Consider the following 17,567-nt stretch of genomic DNA (forward strand, 5'->3'; position numbering starts at 1 on the left):
GCTCAGGTCATGATCTCACGGTCTGTGAGTTCAAGCCCCGTGTCGGGCTCTGTGCTGACAGCTCAGAGCCTGGAGCCCGCTTCGGATTCTGTGTCTCCCTCTCTCTCTGCCCCTCCCCCATTCATGCTCTGTCTCTCTCTGTCTCAAAAATAAATAAACATTAAAAAAAAATTTAAAAAAAAAAGGTAAAATTTATTGGAATTTCAGATTCAAACTAAAAAATATAATTACATTTAAAATGTAGTCAATGTTTATTTTAAACATGTCTTTGAAATTAACCAATGATAGTCAACTTATTGGGAACATTATTTTTTTCTGAAAATAATTGCTTATAAAGCATGTATCCAAGTCCCTACATTATTGGTTAAGTATGCTAATTGATACGTCTTCTAAACGCAAGTATCTCCCCAGAATATTTGATTTTAATTTTGTAATATGTATCTGAAAAAGACAAGAAACACTTTACACACCTGCATATTATATGCATAGTAAATTATTCTACTACTTATTTTATTTCCACTGCATTTAAGTAACTATGTGAATTTCCCATCGTGTATTTCATTTCCCTTGTAAGCCATTGCTAGTTAATTTTCCAAGCAGTAGCATTTAGAATTCTCCATTAAGATTATTTGCTGAGTGCATTCTTCACCTTGTTTTTTACTGTAATCTACTTAACATCAATGCCACTATGATAATGCTGTGGACCTAACACTCTTATACTCTGTATCACATTATATTGTGATTGTTTATGTATTTAACTCCACCTTGAATTGTGATGCCCAAAGGATATGAAGCCATATTTCCTGTCATTTTTTGTAAATTCCATCCATATTGTGGTTGGCAGTAGTTACTGAGGAAAAGTTATTTGAACAAGAGAGCCATTGGAAGCCTAAGTTCTCTGGTTCTGTACTTCACACACACACCCCCATCTGTCATTAGATAGTGACTCTCACATGCTCCTAAGAAGGCTTCTTATAGGGTCACCTAGCATTTTTATGACAGATAAATTTCCCCAGCAGCATCTCACCACGCAGATTATGAAAATAGTCAAACCGGAAAAGCTATCTCATAGTTTGAAATCTAGTTCCTTCTTCTAAGCGTTCTGCATTACATGTGGATCTTTTCTTTTCAAAAATTTCTCTAGAGCATCATCAGATAACAAAATTACAGTTGAGTGTGGAGAAGTATTTCATGTAGTAGAGAAAATAACAGTAAATGAATATATATATTAATAAAAATCAACTAGATATAAGGTAACATTTAAAATGTTATTAAACAATATCACATGGTTGTAGCATGACTGCTGTTTCTTTATTCAGAGATTATTTCTATTATGACATTTCTCTGTTGTTACAAGTAATTTATCACATTCATAAGCATACTTAAAAGGAGTAAATTTTTATGTAGGTCAATATATCTCAAAAAGCCTTATTTTAAAAAAAGGAGTTGGTTGATTGAAAGAAAGAAAAGAGAAAAAAGAAAAGAAAAGTAAGGAAAAGAAAAGAACAAGAATGTATTACTTTGCTCTAGGCCCAGGCTCCACTTCAACAATATAAAGTGTTCTTAAAAATACATAGTTTTTCCTCCATTGTGTTTCCAAACTTTTCTGTGTGTTGTGCAGTTTCACTTAACCTTCGATATCAAGTTCTGATAAACGCTTCAGTGAATGAGTGGTGATACATATTGAAAATAGGAAGGAAAAAGGGATGAATGTATTGACTTTTAATTTCTGTGATTCCAACCCTGTTCAGTTGGCCTTTGGTAGATAATTAGTAGATCACCTGAGGCCAATCAGATTTGGCTTTCAGTTTACAAACAAAATTATTGCAAAGGATCTGGTCACTATGAGCCCATCTTCTTCTTGTCATTGGTCTTGGGCTTTGGATCCAGTGCTCTTAAATACACACACACACACACACACACACACACACACACATGCACACATTAGCTTACTTTGGCTAATGTATCAAAGCTTAGATAAGCAGCCTCTAGGAAACTGTTTTTGCCTCTGGCTTTGTTTGTCCTGGCTAGGCAGTCATTGATGCTACTCCAACAAATCTGGCTCCCCCTGCCTTCTGCCTAGTTGGGTAGGTTTTGATGCTGTCTTGGATAATCTTTATTTAGACTCCTAAAGAAGAATGTTTCTTGTTGATTTTACCCCCGCTGGCAATTTGGACATTTGTTTTACATCAGTAATGGCCATCCGTTTTTAATATATATCGGACACTTCACCAATTTTGATTTCTTTTTCTCAAGCTCTATCTTAATTACATGATGGGAATGGCTTATCTTGGTGAAACAGTGCATTGTCTCCCAAGAATACTACTTTTGTGCTTCTTTATCTGTGCCTTCCTTCATGAAGCTAAGTATAAAACATTTAAGTGACAGTAGACCTCAAGGAACCAAATACACTGTTTAAGATTTTGTTAACATAGAGAACTGATTTGGCCCTTGACTGCACACACCAGTTAGTCTAGTCTGGTTCCACTGCCTTAGAGAAGGCTGAAGTATAGGGATTCTGCAGAGATTAATGACATCTTTTTCCCACACCCCTTTAACCTTTCTGCCTCTCCCTGGCTTCAATACATATTCACCAGCCAAAAACAGAGGCCCCTGTGGTAGTAGCCAAACAGGTGTTTTACCTATGCTGATAATAACTTTCAAGTCATCTCTCCAAAAGAATCCTGCCATCCTCTTAGGAGGAAGTGAGCCTAGAACATCATCATGACTAAACTCATTTCCTGACATTCAGCGTCATCTCATACCATGTGATTCAGTTGTCTTTAGAGTGTTTTTTTTTTAATATCCCTTACAGCATGCACTCTGCATTGGCATTATTTATTTACTTCTTTGTCTCCCTAGGGGAATACTAGGAATTTCTATAGAGGTAGGCATCTTGTCTTATTCATCTCTGTATACGCAGCACTTATTATAGGGTATGGCACTTGAGAGAACGCAACAACTGCAATAGGACTCACAGAAGAGAGGGAGGAGTGCAAAGCAAGCAGAAACAAAATTGTAAAGTGCTAAGTACTCCCAGCTGAATTAGTCCTTAAAGAATTTAGCTGCTTTTATCCCAGTCTCTGAACCCTGTTCTTTCACTTAATAGACTCTTCTATTAATAACCAAATTGTCTGGTTTGTTCTGCTTTGTCAGAAACTACTGTGATAGAAGTCCGAATAGTAAATGATCTATTTGCCTCTCAAATGTACTTGAAAGAGATTTCCAGCCTTAGATTAAGTTTAATATTATGGCATAAAATGGTGACAACTTTCCTATGAGTGGGATTGATGACCCCATAATTAAGGGAAAGAGCCTGAGAAAGCAGTGAGGCTTCAATGTAAAAGTATTTAAAGTTGATTCAGGAAATCTGTTAGGACAGAAAAATGCCATCTCCATGTATCAGGGATTCCGTATTCTTTTTTTTTTAATCTTTTAAAAATGTTTATTTTTGAGAGAGAGACAGAGTGTGAGTGGCAGAGGAGCAGAGAGAGAGGGAGACCCAGAATCTGAAGCAGGCTCCAGGCTCTGAGCTGTCAGCACAGAGCCCGATGTAGGGTCGAACTCAGGAACCTCAAGATCATGACCTGAGCTGAAGTCAGACACTTACCGACTGAGCCACCCAGGCATCCCAAGAATTCTGTGTTCTTTATGTGAACAAATCTGAGAAATAAAATCTATGTGGAATCTATCTTATCATATCCATCAATATACTTATTCTGATGGCCAAGAAAGTGATAAATCAGAGTCAAATCACAGGATATTTCCCCAGCGAAAAGTGCAAATATAAAAATTTTTAGTACCTCGGATTTAATCTATGATGTTATTGGGTTATTCACTAGAAGGGAAAATTATTAGGAATCAGAAACTCATTTTTACCAACTTGCCTCTAGGATAGACTTGAACAAGTTGATCTATTTCACACTAGTCAGATAATTGGAGAATATAACATTTTCAAAAAGACCGTCAAGCTGGGTGCTTAAATTTCATGTCTTGTTAGGGAACTAGATAGAGGTAAGGGATTGGGCTGATGGACGTTTTTACGGTTGTTCATATCCCATAAGACTGCATTTAACCCATACTTACACCTTCCTCAGGGCCTTCTAATATCAGAAAGGCTTTAAAATAATTATCACCCATTTTGGTTCCTCAGCATCACCCTTCTATGCAAAAAAGGAATGCTCTGCTACAATTGTCGATGAACAACTTTCTTCATAGAGGAAAGTAGATGAAGACACATCCTTAGGTTCTTTACACAGCCCTAGATGAACAATTTGAAATGCTTCCAAAAATTGATCACAGTACAGTACTTGAGTAATACCAGTAGCCTTCTTCCAGGTGCAAAGTACCTTATGGATAGGGACTGTTTCTTTTTCACTTTGGGTAAAAACATAGTAATAATGATGGTGATGATAACAGATAATAGATAATACGGATTTGAAAATCTGTTTTAAATACGTAAGTATTTGTGTGTGTCCTGTGCTGTGTTTTAAATATGTAATTTAATCTATTCTCTCAGCAACCCCAGGGAGGAGTTACCCTGGTTATTTCCAAGTTTTAGATGAGGAAAGTGAGGTTTAGTGAGATTAAATAACTTTCCCAGCTCACATAGCTCATAAATGGCAGAATTGAAATTTAATAAGCAATGAATATGTTTTCAATTGATGGTCTTCCTTTATCAAAAAAAAAAGTTTTGCTTGATAAGATTCTATTTTCTCAAAGATCTCAACCCATAGGGGTCTTTGCCATATCTATTCTTGTTTGGAGTCAGCCTAGATCTTTTTGTCAAACAAATACAAATCATCCTTCCCCTTTCTGTGATTCTCGTCCAGATTCCTTGTACACTGTGGGCCATTTTCTTTTTCAGTCTGTTCATTTTGCTATTACTTTATTATATAATTTCAACCTTAAGAAACATATTTGAGAAAAGCAGGTACAATTGGCTAATGAGAAAATCATTTTTAAACAAGGCTCATAGTGACATAATTTAATTTTTGTTGTGTATATGAAATTCATAAGTAGCTTTAAAGTTTTTTTTTTTAACGTTTATTCATTTTTTTTTTTGAGAGACAGAGCATGAGTGGAGGAGAAGCAGAGAGAGAGTCAGACACAGAATCCAAAGCAGGCTTCAGGCTCTGAGCTGGCAGCACAGAGCCCAATGCGGGGCTCAAACCCACTGACAGTGAGACCATGACCTGAGCTGAAGTGGGACGCCCAACCCACTGAACCACCCAAGTGCCCCCCTAAGTAGTTTTACGTATAAACCTTGCATACATGAACTATATCCCATGGGAAACAAGGCAAAAAGCAAGATTGCAAATGATGATAGTTTTAATAGTTTAGAGCTTTCTATCTATTACTCCCAAAATTAGAAATAGGCCCTTAAAACCAGTCTCCAGGATTCAACATTTTAGGCAGTCACACCATTATCTGAATAAAGCAAACTGGATTAATACCTATTGTATCCTTTTTACTCTTCTTTACCTGGCAATCTGATCAAAAGATGATTCACCGATCTGCACCCTCATTCCTTTTGAGCCCTGGCTCACAATTCATCTCTAGGAAATCTTCCCTAATTAACTATACTCTGTTCTGATCAGCCTTTTTGCTTTATACACTTTCAGTACGGTCTGGCACCTAGCTTGTAGGGAACAGAAAAGCATATAACACAGTTTTTACGGAGACAAAGTTTTAAGTGAATGTGTGCTTCTACTGCAATCATGAGTGCATTGATTTTATATGTACATACATTATATATACTGTGCATGTGGTTCTCCTCCTCTGTTCTCAAGCACTGTTGGCTAGCACGGTGAGACTCAGGATTGTGCTGGGCCCCTAGCTAAGCACCGGCTTATTTGTCAGCTCTTCCGGTACTTTCTCCTGCTCTTCAGAAGCTGCAAGCTGCTTAGTAAACTGTTGACAGAGGGTTAACTTCATCCTCCTCATCTCCTTCACTGAAACCTACTGTCATTTTTGCTTTCTAGTAGATAAAAAAGGCTAAGTTATTAAAACTCAAGGATAAGTTTCCCACTTAATTATCCATGGTGACAACTGACCTTTTCCTCCAAAGTATTATGTTTAATTCAGTCTGTTGGAGACTACCAATTTTAGTTGTACCTTACTTATTGCGTCTAATAAATTCTGGCATGAAGGATACAGAGCCAATGGTATATTTATATTCAATGAACATTTAATTTAACATTTTGGTTACTTGCCTGTACTCTTAGACTTGATTTTCTGCTCTGTAATGATCAGTTTTCTTCACCTCTTGTGCTTGTAGCAATAAGAAAACCATTGTGTTGTGTTTTCGCCCCTTCCGTACGTAACAGCATGTTTATTTCTGATAGTGTGAGACTTCACCTCTGCATACCTTTGACTAGCACACATAAATTATCATATGCTGCATTTAATGAACTATTACATTTTCATATTTTCAGTATTAAATATAAACATCCGAACTGTGAGCCACACTTCACATACACAGCACATTTTGTTACATCATCTGCTGTCAAGAACTGTGACTTTGTTATTGCCCCCTTAGGCAACTCTGTCCTTTCTGTGTCAGAGACAGCAGAAAGCAGGACCTACTCAAGGCAAAGAGACCTTCAGAGCTCCCTTCCTGCCTAAATGAAGTCTCAAGGTTCCAATTTTAAAAGATCAAAATGGAAGAAGGGGACCCCAGCATAGTGCAGGAAGGTACAGCCATCCTGCGAGGGGGTATTGAGCTGCACCGCGCCTCCAGAATCTGCCCCTTCTTACTGATCCATGGGTGACCCTCATCCTCAAGCTTACAAGATGGCCACTCTGCCTCCAGGCACTGCATGGCTATTTCCAAGCAGGAACAATGGTGGAGAGGGAAGCAAAGCTGCCTTCTACCAGACTTTGCCTTCTATTAAAGAGCTTTCCCAGAAGCCCCACCCTATTACTTAGATTTACATCTCTTTGAACAGAATTAGCCTTAAAAGAGACTGGGAAAATGTGCATTTTTAGGTGATCCATTGCCACTCTGAGTAAAACTGGGGTTCTGTTGATGAAAAGGAAGGGTAAAAGGGATATTTGATAAGCAAATAGCAGTGTCTGCTTCAAGAATAATTAGTCTCTACAAAAACAGGTTAACCTTGACTGAATTCCAACTAAAACAATAATTAAGAAACTGGCCTTAGTGTCTATAGCCTAACTTCAGAATCTACATTTTGAAGTGAAATTTAGCAGCATATCAAGAAAATTAATATTTTTTACCACTAGAAAAAATATTTAGAGACTTGAGCTTTCTTAAGCCCAGCTCAAGGATAGAAAAATAAATATAAGAATTGTTTCAATTCTGAAAATACTCTGCAAAAATATCTGGTGATTTTTTTCTACCAGGAAGGTATTTTCCCTTTGGAATGTCTCCTATTATATAAAATGGGATTAAGAAGTAGTCATGGGACTCTCAAAGCTTCCTTTCAAGGCTCCTTAATTCTAAAAGACCTGGATAGAAAGACAGACTGACAGCATTTTATCAGATACACACAGCCATTTTGATCCTGTACTGGGGTCATTCAGTCTTTTGGCAGGATTTCAGGCAAAACACTTGAGTATTTTCCTAGTGGGCGAGCTCCACCTGTGTTGGGTATTTTCCAACACTGATGTGACTCAGTCCAGTTTAATGCTGAGAGTACAAAAATTACATCAAAATATAGTAGACTGTCGTCTTAATAGCATTTATTTTAGTTTTCATTCAGTTTAGACACTAATTCAGAAAATGCCTGAGCACATGATTAAGCAAAACAGGCAGCTGCCAGTGTGAGAAATTTGGGAACTCCAGGAAAGGCCTCCCTGACAGACATGCCCTTTTAGTCGAGTTGAGAGGAAAGGCCGCTAGGGCATGTTAGGTGAGTGCATGCTGTCCCTACAGAGAGGAGTTCATTTCAAAATAATATTCTATAACTGTCGATATCTTAAAGGAATGTATCAAATGATTTAGTATAGGCATTTAGGATGTAGGTAGAACCCAAGACAGATAAATCCTGGTGAGAGTAAGAGCAAAGTCCAAAACAACATGACAGTGGGGATCCCAGTCCACCTGTAAGTAAAGGTGAACATGCCCAAAGTAAGAGGCCCAAAACCAATGGAAAGGTACCAAGACACTCTCACTGCTTCACACTCTTGCCCTCAAATTGCCTGGGATGCTATGGCCTTTATCAGAAGGGAGAATACATGTGTGTGTGAGTGTGTGCACACACGTGTGCGTGCACATGCATGCACATACACACACACAATGGATTGTTATTCAGCTATTGAAAAATAATGAAATCTGCCGTTTGTGCCATGTATGTACCTTGAGGGCAGTATGGTAGGTGACAGAAGCCAGACAGAATAAAGGTAAACAGCATATAATGCAGTTATATGTGGGATATTTAAAAATAAAACAAAATTGAACCAAAACCAAAACCAAGCTCATGGATATACAGAACAGAGTGGTAGTTGCCTGAGGTAGGGGTTAGGAGGTGGCTGAAATGGGTGAATGGAATGAAAAGGTACAAATTTCCAGTTACAAAATGAATCTAAGTCATAGAAATATAATGTACAGCATGGTGACTGTAGTTAATAATACTGTATTGCATATTTGAAAGTAGCTAGGAGAGTGGATCTTGAAAGTTCTCATCACAAGGGAAACAATTGGTAACTATGTATAGTGACAGATGTTAACTAGATTTACCATTTTGCGATGTATATAAATATCAAATCATTACCTTATGCCTGAAACATGTTATGTCAATTGCACCTCAATAAAAGAAAGTATCAGATATCTGTATATATTTAATTGTTTAAGGACCCCCCCCCCTTGTTGAAGAATACATTCCTATGAACTCTAAGAGAATGTCTCTTTTATGTTTTATTAGAGTGGGTAGATTTGGGGAATGTTTCCAACACATGTCTCAGTAAGCAAATGATAAAGCCAGTTGATATCTTAAAACTGATTTCCTGTCTTCCCTCATGTTATGCTTTCCATTGTGCTTTTAGGCCTCACTTTGACTCATCCCACTTTCAACCATCTAGAGTCAAGTAATAACTTCTATAAGACACATCCACATTTTTCCTCATGACCATGTATCCAATTCCACACAGTCTAATCCTATTCCTCCTTGATTTGTGTAGAATGAGATCATGTCTAGTCTCTTACAGATCATAACTGTTCTAGGACTGAGTTATACATTGAAATGTGTTCTTAAACCCTACCCATAAGCATCTTTGTGTTATCATTGGCAAGGGTGGCATGCATCGGAAGTCTTTATCACAACACTGAATTCAACACACAAGACATTGTCAAATATTCTCAGATTCACCTGAATAATGAATTATAGGGGTAATACAGACAAGGGGTTTGGAGCTTTGTAAGCCATTAAGAGAAATCATTCACCAAAATCATAAAGTTTTTGAAAAATAATGTCCTCCCTTGTTCTCTCTCTCTCTATCCCAGTTAAAGGACAGGAAGACAGTTTTAAATATATCAAGTATTTACTTTTTGTCTGAAAATTTAATATCTTTATTTGGCTTTGTCTGAGCTGAGCTACAACCAATATGTTTTTTAAAGGAGTTTGTTGTTTCTTTGTAGGTGCAAGCCAGTTATGTGACACACTATGAAAATATCTTCTCCCTGTTCTGGGTTCTGGAGCAGCTTCTTCAAAAGGAAACCAAAGAAGGCAACACTTCAGGTATAGGGCCTGAAGACCAAGAAATCCAGAAATTTCTTCAAAAGCATGATGAAACTATTTTCCAACTCTCTGATGCATTTCCTTTATTTACCTTTTATTTATGGAGACTAGGCATTCTCTTGAACTCAGTTGAAACTGTTGAAAATAACTCACCTCCTTAGCAATTTACTAAATGTCAGAAGCATACTGAAGTATGAAGATCTTCTGCTTAAAATATTTTCAATAATGTTTTTTAAATGAACATTTTAAGTGGATCTCTAAACATAATCATTAATTCAATAGTTTTAAATTGTGTATAAAAGATTATGAGTCCTATTTCTATACTAAAATCAGCCAGTTTCAGTTGAGAATGCCCTTATTTCCATGTAACTGTATTTTACAATATATTACTCAATATAGTCTAGCTCTATTATTCTCTATAGTGGACATTAATTGCCTATCTCATAAGTGATATTTACATTTTAAAAGATTTATATGTAATAGATACTAAAAGGGAACAGATCTTAAAAGTTTTGCTGCTTTATCAACAGTCTTTCAGTGGTTATAAGTGAAATTTTTAAACATTTTTTTACATAGTTTCACTTACATCATTGTCTATCAGTTTAGAGGGAGTCATGTAGAAGAGTCTTTTACATTTATAAACCTAATGCCCCTCAGTATCATAAAATCAACATACCTGTCAAGTCATCTGAAAGTACTAACTCATTGCTTAAAATGTTGTTTTCATTTTGTTTACTGTATATAATATTCCTGTTATTAAAATGTAGTTAAACCATGTATTTTTAAGTCATTAATATTTTACAAATTTTTACAAATCTAACATCTGTCCAGAAATATACTTTATACTTACTGAAAGTATATTTATACTTATTAAAAGTTTTAGTTGAATTTTCCAGTTACATCGACTTTATTTCAATTATTAAAATCATAACCAACTAGCTTAACAAGTACACATTATGCACTTTCCTATGGTGCAATTTAGGGCACAACAAATACAAATTTGCTTTCTTAATTATGTGTGATACTGTTTCATAAGTTAATTACCATTCTTAAATGCCACTGGTCTTTGAAAAAAACAATGTATAGAAAAGTATATCATCATCTACCATAGTTATTTTTGGAATTATTTCTAGCTTTGTAGAAAACTGTTTTTTTATACTGAAACTCAACATATGTACCATTCACCTATTGTTATGAAACAAACTACTACAAAATCTCAGTGGCATACAACAATAAATATTTATTTCTCAGGTGTCTGTGGGTCAGTCATTTGGGGATCGGCTCGTCTGAACTGGGCTCTGTTGGAAAGCTCTTCGTGCGTTGCAGACCCCACTGGGCTAGGTTATTTGTTATAAATTGGACTTTGGTCTCTTCCATTTGTTCCTACTCTGGGGCCCAGGTTAAGAGGGAGGCAGCTACTCAGGGCACCAACTCAGGTCTTCTGTGGCAATGACAGATTGGTGAAAGGAAAGGGCTAGGTTGAGAAAGTTACACTAATCTGTCTACATTCATAAGCCAAAGTACACCAAATGGTCAAGCACAGAGAACCCTCTGCCCAGAGTGGGAGAACTTGCAAAGCTACATGGCAAAGGGCATAGATATAGGGGAGGATGGAGAATTGGGGCAAATTGTTCTCCACACATACAAGTTGAGCACAAGAAGTGTAACCCATATCTTGAATTAGGAGGATTTTTTCTAATATTTGATTCCTGGGATTTGAATAGTTGATGACACTACACAAAATCCACTACCCATGACATCTCCCCATCCTTACTCTTAATGATTAGACAAAGTTTGGTAATTACATAAGCAACAGCAGTAGCCCTTTTCCACTGCAGTCAGCTAACACAATGTTCCTACGAAGCCTTTTGTAACTAGAACAGATTTCTTAATTCCAGTAGTCTTCAAAGCTTCATTGTTTGAAAATTAGTCTAGAAAATGTATTTATTTTAGAGGAACAGACAAGATGTTGAGATCATCATTTAATGTACAGAATGGAGATACATTTTACTTCCATTTGGTATTAATTTTATGTAAACAGTTCACTTTAATCAATTATATGATACCTAATCATTATCCTGGGTTTCAATTTCCAACAGTGTTAACCGTCCAATATTGAGGTCTAAAAATGTTGGTGAAAAGAAGACAAAATGAGACATCTGTATCTCTGTTTCAGTAAGATGGTGTAAGAGAGAATGAATGAATAATTTAAACTAGAATTAAAATTATTTAAGAACACTGTAGCAATTAAGATTTGATTAATGTCTAACTTTACAATTAAAATTTGGGGGATAAGAATAATGGAGACAGTAGAAATTAGGCAGTGCTGAAATTGATTTTAGGATAGGATAGGAAATAAAGAGAACCACATAATCCTAAAAATGGAAGAAATGATAAAAATGATAAGTGCCAACATTCATATAGTATAACACTCATGTAGAGAGATACAGTAGGTGCCAGCCAGCACTTAGCTAAGCATTTTGCCTGTATTTATTCATTTAATTCTCCCAACAACCCATGTGATAACCTTATTATCTCCATTTTAGAGATGAGGAACTCAGCAAAGGAATGTTCAGCAACTTGCCCAAGTTTACAGCACCAAGTGTGGAAGACTTAGGTTTCACCCCCAGGAATTCTATCTTCCCAGTCCACACTCCTGATTAATCTACTACACTTCCTTCTCATTACAAATTGTGCCAGCACTTCGTGAAAGTTTCATAAATACCACTTCTTGGCAATTGTCATCAAAGCCTTATATGCCTTCAACTACGAATCTTACACCATGGCAGTGATGAGCTTATTTTGGATTCTTCAGCCTCCGCAGAGCAGTTGTTCTATCTACCGTCATCTTGGAGCAACAGCTTATTTATTCTTTTCTAAATTCTTATTCTTTTTATAGTAGTATTTATGATAGTAAAGACTCTTTAGGTAAGTTACAGATAATCTTCAATTATGTTCTAAAAAATACAAAGCTCTCTTTAAAGATGGGCTAAGTGAACTGTCAGGCTACAGTGCTCCACCTGGTGGGGAGAGAAAACAAATCTGATTGTTTTATCCTTGGATCTATAAATAGATATTGGTGGTGTGTAATGCAATTCTTTCACAAACTTGTACTTTTCCATCATATTTGTTGGCATCCTACAGATAAGGGTAGTTATCCTAGAGAGACAAGGAAACAAGCCATTTACATTTCCAGAATTTTATATAAATGTGTAGATTTTTAAGAAATATTGATGGTTCTAGCTCATGATAACTTGGTTTCATTTATTCATCAAATATTATGCACCAACTTTGTGTACAAACAGGTTATCTGCACATATGAAAACTAAACATACTAAGTTTTAGCTTCTAGCAAATTCATAAAGCAGAGCTTTCTTTTAGTGGTCACTATAATGATGCAACAGCATCAATAGCTTGTATTTTCTGAAGGAGATAATCAGAGTGAAAATATTTATCTGCTTTTGAAAAAAAAAGATTTTTATTATCGAAAGCCAATTCATTCTTTTTAAATTATTTATAGAATTGGACAGCACTAAATTTATCTGGTCAATGAATAGGCTGCTCTTGTAAGAACTGCCTGAGTATTATGGAGTATGATTGACATATAGGAAATGATGTTGGCCTCTTTTTTAATTTTCTATTTAATATGAAAGTCCTTTAGTTTTAAGAATCTATAACTAATAGGAAACAAAGCTTGTATAAAGATAATATAAGTCTAACATTCAAGACACTGAAGTAATTTTATAATTCATATATAGATATATATATTGCAATATTTTCTTTGGATATTTTAATATAATTTTTGTTTTAGTTGCTTATAGGTTGGTGAACTTTGCTGTATTTCAGTCAGTAGTTCCAAATGTTCCATAGCCAATCCATGGGGGCATCAAGATTTATAGATAACATTAACCTCATTTGTCTCTGATCTATATGCAAAGCAGTGGTTCTCAAATATCATCCCTAGGCCAGAATTATCAGCAACACTTTCAAACATGTTAGAAACACAAATCCTTGGGTCCTGCTCCAGATCTACTACAGAATCAGAAAGGCTAGGGTGGAGCCAGAAATCTGTTTTGTCAAGTCCTTTAGGTGATTCTGATACCCACTAATGGTAGAGAACCATTGCTATAATCATGGATTTTACTGAACAGGAAGGCTTAATACATAAAAAATCATTCAAAAAATAGAAATCCAATCATCCCAAGTTATTTAACTGAAAATTTTTTAGCTTTCCCTCTATGTATGTGCCTTAAATTCCAAAGTAGGATTTGAGGAAACTTAGTTATTCCTAATTCACTTAAAATGAGTAACAAATTTGCAAACATATCAGTCAACCTGAATAGCACTTTAAACAGTTACCATCTTTACATTTATTTCTTAGTTACTTCACTAAAATTACTCCCTATTGGTGGCATTTAAAAAAATTATAATTCAACTTTATGAGATATATACTAACTATAGCTTTCTGTATTAGTCTTTGGTATAAAATGCAGAGAGATGCAGATGTGATGGTACTTCACTCTTAAGTGGGCACCCCCAAATATCAGAATATTCATCTTATTCCCAGAGATCTGTTTTTATAGATAAGGTAAATATAGCCTAGTTATGAATATATTATTCTATATCACAGCCATAGAGATGAAATTCTACCTTCTTTAAATCCTTCTGGAATATGATGAGATATAAATAAATAGTTAATAAATGATTGCTTATTCTCAACTCTTATGTTTATTTCTACCACGCTGCATCCTTACCACATTACTGTGAGCTCCAAGTTGCCTAAGGACAGAACCCTTGACATAATGAAGGAACAGAGAGCTATCACTGCTTTAACTTTAACAACTTAACCATTAAGACATTTTCATGAATGATTAATGATTTCAGGAGCATTAGAAAGGCCAGACATTCAACCATCAGGGAAAAGGATGTATTTGTTATTTTGCTCTCACATACACACTGGAATTCAACATTTGTTTTGTAAAAAAGAGATCTAAATCTTTTCAAATGAATTCTAAAGTTTGGAGGGGGAAAAAAGTTTCCTTTCTTCTATTTTACCTTGTGTTCTTTAAGGGGTCCCACCACAAGGAGTGGCTACACCTTTGGTATCTTTTTGCCCTGACTTGCATCAAGGATGTGAAGAGGCCCTCAGAACTGACCTATCATGACCTTCCTTTCTAGAACTCCAGTCAGGACATTCCTCTGAACAGAGGGACCTCAGGCCTTTAAAATGTGTGGCTTACTCCCTTCCACAGTGGCCCATGACCAGGAAGTAGGGTTTACCGGATATGACCACGCACCTTATCTTGCAACTTAATATAGTCTAGGGAAGAGCACATCAGAGACTAGACTGAGAGAATATGGTTACTCCAATTATTAAAAAAACAAACGAAAACAAAAAAACAGCTGGAAATAACTCTATAGAAATGTGAGGATGACTCCAATTCCAAATAAATATACTGATATTATTCCTATGTAAAAATTTAATAATTTCTGAAGTTAGTATGATCTTGGCTCATGAGGTATTTTGCTTTTAAACAGATTCTCTTCCACACATATCATATAAGCCATGTGCCTTTGTACTGTCACTTTATTAAGGCTGGTAGTAATACCCAGCATAATAAACCCTTGGCATGTGCTAGGCACTCCACCAAGTTCTTTAAATTTATTGTTTTGCTTAATCCTTCTAACAATCTTTGATTTAAGTATACTATTATCCCCAGTTAGATGAGGAAGCAAGCACGGAGCATGTAAGCAATTTGCCCATAGTCACAGGACTGGAAACAGAAATCAGAGCCATGATTAAAATAGCAACAAGCCACTGAGTCAACAGTCTTCACTCTCAGCACTCAACTATCCACAGCTGCCACACTCTAACTGTGCAAAAATAGAAATTGAGTGCAGACAATAGTTGCCCTGGAAGTAAAACTCCAGTTTTCATTCTTTTTAGAGTTCTTCTTCGGGGCACCTGGATGACTCAGTAGGGTGTCTGTCTCTTGATTTTTGGCTCAGGTCATGCATGATCTCATGGTTCATGAGTTCCAGCCCCACATCGGGCTGTGCACTGACATCATGGAGCCTACTTGGGATTCTCTCTTTCTCTGCCCCTCCCCTTCTCTCTCTCTCTCTCTCTCTCTCTCTCTCTCTCTCTCTCTCTCATAAATAAATAAATAAATAAACATTAAAAAAGGTTCTTAGACATATGCTTCATGCACTTATGAGAATTATAGTAGTAGGAAATTTACACTCTATTAAGTAAAATCAGATGATTGAAAGCATCTTGTCATGTTTGGAAACATAAAAGAAGCGTGGTAAGAGGTTTCCAATTGGTCGCATTTGAAACAGATATAAATTCAACTCTAGTATCTGATTGTTTTGTAAGCCAGTATAACACTTTCTAAGGAAACGCAAGTGAAATCTTCCAAAATGCAAGGATCAAGATCAGACAACCGTGTATGGATTAGAGTTAATTCCTAAGTCTTAGACATGGAAACAAATAATACACATGAAGCATAATTTCTCTATACTGGCTCCAAAATCATACTTTTTTGTTGTGACTATAAAGAAAAATATCCCTATTTCATGATTAGAATTGATCAGTATAATCCTGTTGACAATATTTGACATTTCTAAAGCATCTTATGAAGTAGAAAGAAAATGTCTTCATAACTCTTTACATTCACAGGGGAAAACATATTAATAAGTAATGAATTAAAAACATCTCAGTGATATGTTCTCAAAGAAAGTTTAGGCAGTTCTTGTTTAGTCATTTTCCTTCAGTCTGGGGAAAAGAGATGTGAGGACTGTTCCTTGCACTCTGTCTTGTCAATCAGCACTACATCCAGTTCCATTTGAGAGGCTTTCTGTTTTTACCATACAGAAATACACAGAAATAACAGTGAAGCCCAGAAGAGAATACATTGTAGAAGGCAGAGATGAAAAGGCAGGTTGTGGCTTGTGGGGTAATGGAAGAACAGAGAACAGAGGGCCATGATGGCCAAGCCATACTGTGACCTGACAAGTAATTCAACACCCTCACTTCCTCATTATAATATAGAACATTTGTTTTTCAGTTTTAAAGTATAGAGAACAAAGAGTATCTGTATTTCTGCTCGGGAAATGTGTTTCTTCAGAATGTATGCATTGATGATTAGATCAACAACGTTAAATGCAACTACCCATTATTACTGAATGTTATTGCCAAGCACAGGGGGTTTTGTCTCTTTGCTGAAGGTCCTTCAGTGATAAACTTTTTTACACAGTTTACAAGGTCCAGTAATTGAGAGTTAAAAGATGAGGATATCACTACATCCCTGTTATATAAATAAAACCTCCATTTCTTCATTGTTAATTTTAAAAAGATTAATCTCACCACAGTATTATTTATGTGAATGAAATAAAAATATCAAACACTTTATGAACTGCAAAGTAAAAAAAAAATAATAGTTTCTACTCTTATCAGTGCACCAATATTGCACTGCATGTTAACTAAAATAGAAATAAATAAATAAATAAATAAATAAATAAATAAATAAATAAATAAATAAAACTAAGAAAACGAGCACTTAGATAGTGTCTTTTATGCACCAACCACTCCTCTCGGTGCTTTACATGTTACTTTTTCATTCAATCCTCATAGCTAACTCCAAAATAGGCAATACTATCATTTCTTTAGTCTCATTTTACAAAGGAGGAAAGAGGCACAGAAAGGTTAAGTGACTGGTACGGAGTCATACAAACAGGAACAGAGATAATGTTAAACAGTTATTTATTCTTATTTCCTGATGTTCCAAGACTTTTACATTAATTATAAGTGAACTCATAGTTGAGTCATACAGAAATTCAACCCCTGCCTGAATCTCTTCCTACTCA

At 35.8% G+C, this 17,567-nt stretch overlaps 1 protein-coding gene and 1 long non-coding RNA gene across 2 annotated transcripts in view; one reads left to right on the plus strand and one right to left on the minus strand.

The window, feature by feature from the left end:
* Nucleotides 1-10,952, plus strand: part of MEI4 (meiotic double-stranded break formation protein 4) — a 202,754-nt gene extending 191,802 nt beyond the window's left edge. Inside the window, exon 5 of the mRNA XM_006931862.3 lies at nt 9,599-10,952. Coding sequence (XP_006931924.2) covers nt 9,599-9,859 — 261 coding nt within the window. The 3' untranslated portion in view covers nt 9,860-10,952. The remainder of the gene's footprint in view (nt 1-9,598) is intronic.
* LOC123385438 overlaps nt 1-17,567 on the minus strand; it is a 241,742-nt gene that overhangs the window by 93,702 nt on the left and 130,473 nt on the right. The gene's annotated exons all lie outside the window — the stretch shown is intronic.

The sequence above is a fragment of the Felis catus genome, chromosome B2 (assembly GCF_018350175.1).
Source record: "Felis catus isolate Fca126 chromosome B2, F.catus_Fca126_mat1.0, whole genome shotgun sequence".
NCBI lineage: Eukaryota > Metazoa > Chordata > Mammalia > Carnivora > Felidae > Felis > Felis catus.